Consider the following 8,831-nt stretch of genomic DNA (forward strand, 5'->3'; position numbering starts at 1 on the left):
GAACAGCAGTACCGCAGTAAGTTTAGGCAGGGCAATAATAGTCCAAGACCAGGTTAGGGTTAACGGTAGCTTTAACTGAGGTAGACAGATGGAAATAGTCTTTACAGCTAGGCCAGAAGGACCTCGCAGATTGCTGGGACTTGTAGTGACTTTGACAGACTTTAGAACAGCCATGCTAGCTGACTATAATAGACATGACTTGACTGTAGGTAGTGACAGCAGACATTGATGACTTGACTTACTGGCATGTGGCTGTAGGTAGGCTTGAGGCCTCCAAATGTGCTGAAAGCTGTCTCTGAGGCGTCTGATCTTTACTGTGCCTCAGCAGGAAGAGAGAGATTGCAATGGCTCCCCCTCACCTAGTCACCTGGTTAGCTGGTGCTCTCTGGGTAACACATCAGGAGAACACATTATCATGTGACTAATTTAAAGGTTCTTTACACATAACACTATACATAATATATATTACTATGGGGGAGACACTGCAGAAGAGCCCCTAGGACACTAAGGGGCTCAACCTGACAGGGCCTAAGTACTGTACGGGACTATATCCCGTACTGGGACATCACAACTATATCGCCAGAGTATAAATATTGATGTGTGCCACATGGCTGAATAGTATATACCTCAATGGTGCTTATAACTGTACACTGTATTCCACATCCCTCTCGGCCTCCTCTATTGTCTTAGCAAATTGGTAGCTGCAATCCACCAGCATGGTTAAGGTACTCTGGCGACAGTAGACTTTAATGTATTAACACACCTAACCCTCTGACATGTTTCGCTGAGCTGAGCGTCTTCAGAGGTTTGGGCTAATGAAGGTGCTTGGTGAAACAGGTCAGGGGGGGCTAGGTGTGTTAATATTTTAAAGTCTAGTGTACCCAGAGTACCTTAAGCAGAGCTCCCAATTTGCTAAGACAACAGATGAGGCCGAGAGGGATGTTGTATACAGTGTACAGTTATAAGCACCATTGAGGTATATACTATTCAGCCCTGTGGCACACATCAATATTTATACTCTGGCGATATATAGGTATTTATAAAGAGTTTTTGTGCAAGTATTTCTTCATAAATATCTAATAAAAGTTATGTTGTAGGTGGGTTTAACAAGGGGGTAGAGTGATCCCATTTCACTGGAATTTTGTGTAATTTGAAGTTGTTAAAGGGATACTCTGTCCCTAGACATCTTATCCCCTATCCAAAGGGGATAAGATGTCTGATCGCGGGGGTCCCACCGCTTAGGACCCCCACGATCTCCCTGCTGCACCTGGCGTTCGTTTTAAGCATCGGGTGCAGTGCCGGAGGCTCATGATGTCATGGCTACACCCCTCAATGCAAGTCTATGGGAGGGGGCGTGACATCCGTCACGCCCCCTCCCATAGACTTGCATTGAGGGGGCGTGGCTGTGATGTCACAAGCGGGCTGTGGCCATGAAGGAACGAGCAGGGCGTGGTCATGACGTCGCCAGTCATCCAGCAGCGGGCCCCCCACGATCAGACATCTTATCCCCTAGGGGATAAGATGTCTAGCGGTGGAGTACCCCTTTAAAGGGGTACTCCCGTGGAAAACTTTATTTTTTTTTTTTTAAATCAACTGGTGCCAGAAAGTCGAACAGATTTGTAAATGACTTCTATTAAAAAATCTTAATCCTTCCAGTACTTATTAGCTGCTGAATACTACAGTGGTAATGCTTTTCTTTTTGGACCACAGTATTCTCTGCTGACATCTCTGTCCATTTTAGGAACTGTCCAGAGTAACATATGTTTGCTATGGGGATTTTCTCCTACTCTGGACAGTTCTTAAAATGGACAGAGATGTCAGCAGAGAGCACTGTGGACATGATGTCAGCAGAGAGCTCTGTGCTCCAAAAAGAAAACCATTTCCTCTGTAGTATTCAGCAGCTAATAAGTACTGGAAGGATTAAGATTTTTTTAATAGAAGTCATTTACAAATCTTTTTAACTTTCTGGCACCAGTTGATTTAAAAAAAAAAAAAGTTTCCCATGGGAGTACCCCTTTAACCTACCTGTGACCCCCACTGGGGTATATTTTGTATTCCCCAGGTAAGCTGGACACAAGTTTTTTTGCTGATTTGCACAGGTCTCGTTTACATTGTGCCAAAATAGATCATTATATGGATATAAGTCATCTTTAAATAAAATGAAGAAAGTGGCAGGGGCTGGTAAGATCATATTGGTCTGCTGCTGCTGGCCCCTACAAGATGCCGCATTGCTGCTACAGGGGTATGGCCCAATCATTCTGTCTAGAGATGAGCGAATTTCCAGTAAATTCCATTCGTCACAAACTTCTCGGCTCGGCGGTTGATGACTTATCCTGCATAAATTAGTTCAGCTTTCCGGTGCTCCAGTGGGCTGGATAAGGTGGATACAGACCTAGGAGACTCTTTCCTAGGACTGTATCCACCTTTTCCAGCCCACCGGAGCACCGGAAAGCTGAACTAATTTATGCAGGATAAGTCATCAACTGCCGAGCCGAGAAGTTCGAGACGAATCGAATTTACTGTAAATTCGCTCATCTCTAATTCTGTCTTCTCTAATTTTCTGTATACATGCTGTATATTGATGGGAATTTATATTTGTAGAGTTGGCCATACGCACTAGGTTGGTGTTGGACGAATTCTCCAATTGCAGTTGGACTTTCCTACATGGCCAAATTTTCCCAAATGTTGGGTGGGGGGGGAAGAGTCCGGCTGTGGCTTTCGTTCTTCTCCACACTAAGAATATGTATATGCTCAGCTGTGTGTCTGCCTGACAACCATCTAAAGTGTTTGTCCCCCCTCCCCCCCTTTAACACTTTTGGGGGGTACTTTAAAGTCTCAGTGTTTTCAAGATCCTACATCCTCAGGAACTGTGATTTTGTGCTTCTTTTAGAAGAGTAATGCATTATTCATAAATAAAGACATTTCTTAATATGGTCGTTGCTTGCACTTTCAAAAGGTAATTTTAAGCGTACCTGTCGTATCACAGAAAAAAATAATGCTTCTGTATGTTACTTACTAGGCCATGGAGATGGTTTAGATGTCTTTTATATGTGTCTAGTTTCTGCATTTGGCTCACAAATCCCTCTGTTCTGCTGCTCACCCATTCTGACATCCACTGCTCATGTAGGGGCGTGTCCAAGGTAAGCACTGAGCCCGCCCTCACTCACTATGCATTTACTTCCTCCCGGAGTCGGCTGTGCTGTGCTTGGTATCTTCATCCAATCTTTTTTCATGGTGCAGTCTGATAGGACAGGAGTGAGCACAGAGGAGTGCATGTCCCGCCCTCACTTCCTGGACTTTGGGGGAGATTTATCAAAACCTGTCCAGAGGAAAAATTGCCCATAGCAACCATCAGCTCGCTTCTTTCATTTTTTACAAGGCCTCTGCAAAATGAAAGAAGCGATCTGATTGGTTGCTATGGGCAACGGGGAAACTTTCCCTTTGCACAGGTTTTGATAAATCTCCCCCTTTGTCCCCAGCCTGTGCTTCAGCTGAAACAAAGATGATGCTGCATCTGGGCAGGGTTATGTTCTGGATGGTATGGGGAACCCTAGTAGTCTTTTTATTATTTTATTTTAAGCCATGATTTCTACAAAAAGGAGACAGATTTAAAGCCTGGTTCCTTTCATGTATGACTGGATAATTATCGGTGAACAAGAACATAGCTATAGGGCAGGAGTCTCAAATTATCTGGGGGCCACTGGAGGTAGAAGCTGGGTGAGGCTGGGCCACGTGCCCCCCTGACATATAATGCCCCCATCATGCGCCCCTCACATATATTGTCCCCATCATGCGCCCCTCACATATAATGCCCCCATCATGCGCCCCTCACATATAATGCCCCCATCATGCGCCCCTCACATATATTGTCCCCATCATGCGCCCCTCACATATAATGCCCCCATCATGTGCCCCTCACATATAATGCCCCCATCATGTGCCCCTCACATATAATGCCCCCATCCTGCCCCCTGACATATAATGCCCCCATCATGCGCCCCTCACATATAATGCCCCCATCATGTGCCCCTCACATATAATGCCCCCATCATGTGCCCCTCACATATAATGCCCCCATCCTGCCCCCTGACATATAATGCCCCCATCATGCGCCCCTCACATATAATGCCCCCATCATGCGCCCCTCACATATAATGCCTCCATCATGCGCCCCTCACATATAATGCCCCCATCATGCGCCCCTCACATATAATGCCCCCATCCTGCCCCCTGACATATAATGCCCCCATCATGCGCCCCTCACATATAATGCCCCCATCATGCGCCCCTCACATATAATGCCCCCATCATGCGTCCCTCACATATAATGCCCCCATCATGCCTCCCTCACATATAATGCCCCCATCATGCGTCCCTCACATATAATGCCCCCATCATGCGCCCCTCACATATAATGCCCCCATCATGCGCCCCTCACATATAATGCCCCCATCATGTGCCCCCTGACATATAATGCCCCCATCATGCGCCCCTCACATATAATGCCCCCATCATGTGCCCCTCACATATAATGCCCCCATCATGCGCCCCTCACATATAATGCCCCCATCATGGGCCCCTCACATATAATGCCCCCATCATGTGCCCCTCACATATAATGCCCCCATCATGCGCCCCTCACATATAATGCCCCCATCATGCGTCCCTCACATATAATGCCCCCATCATGCGCCCCTCACATATAATGCCCCCATCATGCGCCCCTCACATATAATGCCCCCATCATGCGCCCCTCACATATAATGCCCCCATCATGCGCCCCTCACATATAATGCCCCCATCATGCGCCCCTCACATATAATGCCCCCATCATGCGCCCCTCACATATAATGCCCCCATCATGCGCCCCTCACATATAATGCCCCCATCATGCGCCCCTCACATATAATGCCCCCATCATGCGCCCCTCACATATAATGCCCCCATCATGCGCCCCTCACATATAATGCCCCCATCATGCGCCCCTCACATATAATGCCCCCATCATGGGCCCCTCATATATAATGCCCCCATCATGCGCCCCTCACATATAATGCCCCCATCATGTGCCCCTCACATATAATGCCCCCATCATGCGTCCCTCACATATAATGCCCCCATCATGCGCCCCTCATATTTTGCCCCCATTATGCGCCCCTCACATATATTGTCCCCATCATGGGCCCCATCAGTCATTTTACCAAAAATTATACGGCAAAACGGAAAAAAAATTATTGTGAGGCAAAATTTAAAGAAAAAAAAAAAACCATTTTGTAACTTTTGGGGGCTTCCGTTTCTACGCAGTAAATTTTTCGGTAAAAATGACACCTTATCATTATTCTGTAGGTCCATATGATTAAAATGATCCCCTACTTACATAGGTTTGATTTTGTCGTACTTCTGAAAAAAAATCATAACTACATGCAGGAAAATGTATACGTTTAAAATTGTCATCTTCTGACCCCTATAACTTTTTTATTTTTCCGTCTATGGGGCGGTATGAGGGCTAATTTTTTGCATCGTGATCTGAAGTTTTTATCGGTACCATTTTTGTATTGATCAGACTTTTTGATCGCTTTTTATTCATTTTTTCATGATATAAAAAGTGACCAAAAATACGCTATCTTGGACTTTGGAATTTTTTTGCGCGTACGCCATTGACCGTGCGGTTTAATTAACAATATATTTTTCTAATTCGGACATTTCCAGACACGGCGATACCACATATGTTTATTTTTATTTACACAGTTTTTTTTTTAAATGGGAAAAGGGGGGTGATTCAAACTTTTACTAGGGAAGGGGTTAAATGATCTTTATTCACTTTTTTTTTTTCACTTTTTTTTGCAGTGTTATAGCTCCCATAGGGACCTATAACACTGCACACACTGATCTTTTACACTGATCACTGGTTTCTCATAGGGAACCATTGATCAATGATTCTGCCACTTGACTGCTCATGCCTGGATCTCAGGCACTGAGCAGTCATTCGGCGATCGGACACAGGAGGCAAGGTAGGAGACCCTCCTCGTGTCCCAGAGCTGTTCGGGATGCCGCAATTTCGCCGCGGACATCCCGAACAGCCTCCTGAGCGAACCGGCAGTCATCTACTTTCACTTTAGACGCGGCGTTCAACTTTGAACTCCGCGTCTAAAGGGTTAATCAGTGTCGCGCGCTATTAGCACAGATCAGTGTCGCGCGCTATTAGCCACGGGTCCTGGCCGTTGTTAGAGGCCAGGCCCGACCCGCTTTGACGCGTGGCCCCGTGTTATAGAACGGGAGCAGACTTAGGACGTACAGGTACGTCCTTGGTCCTTAAGAGGTTAAAGAGGCCTGTGAAAAATTAAAGAAGCAATCTAATTGGTTGCTATGGGCAACTGCACCACTCTTCCTCTACACAGGTTTTGATAAATCTCCCCCATAGTGTCCATGGTCCTTCATAGGATAGTGTTCATTTAAAGCTACTATTTTGACAGTAAGGCTTAAAGGGGTACTCCTGTGGAAAACTTTTTTTTTTTTAAATCAACTGGTGTACAGATTTGTAATTCACTTCTATAAAAAAAATCTTAATCCTTCCAGTACTTTTTAGGGGCTGTATACTAAAGAGAAATCCAAAAAAGAAATGCATTTCCTCTGATGTCATGACCACAGTGCTCTCTGCTGACCTCTGCTGTCCATTTTAGGAACTGTCCAGTGCAGCATATGTTTTCTATGGGGATTTTTTTCCTGCTCTGGACAGTTCATGAAATGGACAGCAGAGGTCAGCAGAGAGCACTGTGGTCATGCCATCAGAGGAAATGCATTTATTTTTGGGATTTCTCTTTAGTATACAGCCCCTAAAAAGTACTGGAAGGATTCAGATTTTTTAAACAAGTGATTTACAAATCTGTTTACCTTTCTGTCACCAGTTGATGTAAAAAAAAAGCTTTCCACGGGAGTACCCCTTTAACCCCTTAAGGACCAAGGGCGTACAGGTACGCCCTTGGTCCTGCTCTCCTGATATAACGCGGGGTTACACAGTAACCCCGCGTCATATCACGGTGGGCCCGGAGTCATAGTGAAGCCGGGACCCGCCTCTAATAGCGCGCAGCGCCGATCGCGGCGCCACGCGCTATTAACCCTTTAGCCGCGCGCTCAGAGCTGAGCCGCGCGGCTAAAAGTGAAAGTGAAAGTGGCCGGCTAGCTCAGTCGGGCTGTTCGGGATAGCCGCGGCTAATCGCGGCATCCCGAACAGCTGACAGGACAGCGGGAGGGCCCCTACCTGCCTCCTCGCTGTCCGATCGCCGAATGACTGCTCAGTGCCTGAGATCCAGGCATGAGCAGTCATGCGGCAGAATCGTTGATCACTGGTTTCTTATGAGAAACCAGTGATCAATGTAAAAGATCAGTGTGTGCAGTGTTATAGGTCCCTATGGGATAACAATGGTCAGTGTGTGCAGTGTTATAGGTCCCTATGGGATAACAATGGTCAGTGTGTGCAGTGTTATAGGTCCCTATGGGACCTATAACACTGAAAAAAAAAAAAGTGAAAAAAAAAGTGAATAAAGATCATTTAACTCCTCCCCTATTAAAAGTTTGAATCACCCATTGAATTTTCCAATAAAAAAAAAAACACAGTGTAAATAAAAATAAACATATGTGGTATCACCGCGTGCAGAAATGTCGGAATTATAAAAATATATCATTAATTAAACCGCTCGGTCAATGGCGTGCGCGCAAAAAAGTCCAAAATAGTGCATTTTTGGTCACTTTTTATATCATTTAAAAATTAATAAGTCCTATCAATGCAAAAATGGTACCGTTAAAACCTTCAGATCACGGCTCAAAAAATGAGCCCTCATACCGCCCCATACACGGAAAAATAAAAAAGTTATAGGGGTCAGAAGATGACAATTTTAAACGTATTAATTTTCCTGCATGTAGTTAAGATTTTTTCCAGAAGTACAACAAAATCAAACCTATACAAGTAGGGTATCATTTTAATCGTATGGACCTACAGAATAAAGATAAGGTGTCATTTTTACCGAAAAATGTACTACGTAGAAACGGAAGCCCCCAAAAGTTACAAAACGGCGGGGTTTTTTTCAATTTTGTCGCACAATGATTTTTTTTCCCGTTTCACCGTAGATTTTTGGGCAAAATGACTGACGTCATTACAAAGTAGAATTGGTGGCGCAAAAAATAAGCCATCATATGGATTTTTAGGTGCAAAATTGAAAGAGTTATGATTTTTTAAAGGCAAGGAGCAAAAAACGAAAATGCAAAACGGAAAAAAAACCCGGTCCTTAAGGGGTTAAAGGAGTGAAAATAAATGCGTAGGGAATAGGTGTTTGATTGCGTGAAAGGGGGGGGAGGGGTCTGACTGCTGAGAACCCCCCCCCCCCCCCCCCTCGTGATCTCCAGAATGGGGCCCCAGCTCTCATAGGATGTTGAAGATGCTTGAGTTAGTTGCTTCCATACAAATGAGTGGAGCGTGTTCCATCTACAACACAGGGGGTGACATAATATTTGCACATTTTCATATAGAATATATTTCTATTCTATTTATTGAATTGTTTTATAAGTAATTACAACGTAAATAAATTAAAAAGACAGTAAAAAAAAATTCCAAAAAGTTACAAAAAATAATTTACAACATGTTCAAAGAGTTTTACATGATTCTAAACCTAACAAACAACAAATGTGCCACTGCCTCCACAGGTTAAATGGGGTATTGCAGGGGGATTATTCACTTAATTAGAACTGGGCTGCGATGCCGCGCACAACCTGTAGACAGGTGGGTGTCGCCGTTTATGTAAATAAGCAGTCAAGTTTTTCTAATTTTGTACAACTTC

The 8,831-nt window shown here is 44.7% G+C and overlaps 1 protein-coding gene and 1 long non-coding RNA gene across 2 annotated transcripts in view; both read right to left on the reverse strand.

The window, feature by feature from the left end:
* LOC130357115 (uncharacterized) overlaps window positions 1-3,340 on the reverse strand; it is a 45,601-nt gene extending 42,261 nt beyond the window's left edge. The window contains exon 1 of the long non-coding RNA XR_008889111.1: window positions 3,017-3,340. This is a non-coding gene — a long non-coding RNA (uncharacterized LOC130357115). The remainder of the gene's footprint in view (window positions 1-3,016) is intronic.
* A 5,076-nt stretch (window positions 3,341-8,416) lies between these two features.
* Window positions 8,417-8,831, reverse strand: part of LOC130357505 (interleukin-10 receptor subunit beta-like) — a 50,034-nt gene continuing 49,619 nt past the window's right edge. Inside the window, exon 7 of the mRNA XM_056560202.1 lies at window positions 8,417-8,479. Coding sequence (XP_056416177.1) covers window positions 8,417-8,479 — 63 coding nt within the window. The remainder of the gene's footprint in view (window positions 8,480-8,831) is intronic.

This window comes from Hyla sarda, chromosome 2 (genome assembly GCF_029499605.1).
Source record: "Hyla sarda isolate aHylSar1 chromosome 2, aHylSar1.hap1, whole genome shotgun sequence".
NCBI classification, from domain to species: Eukaryota; Metazoa; Chordata; class Amphibia; order Anura; family Hylidae; genus Hyla; species Hyla sarda.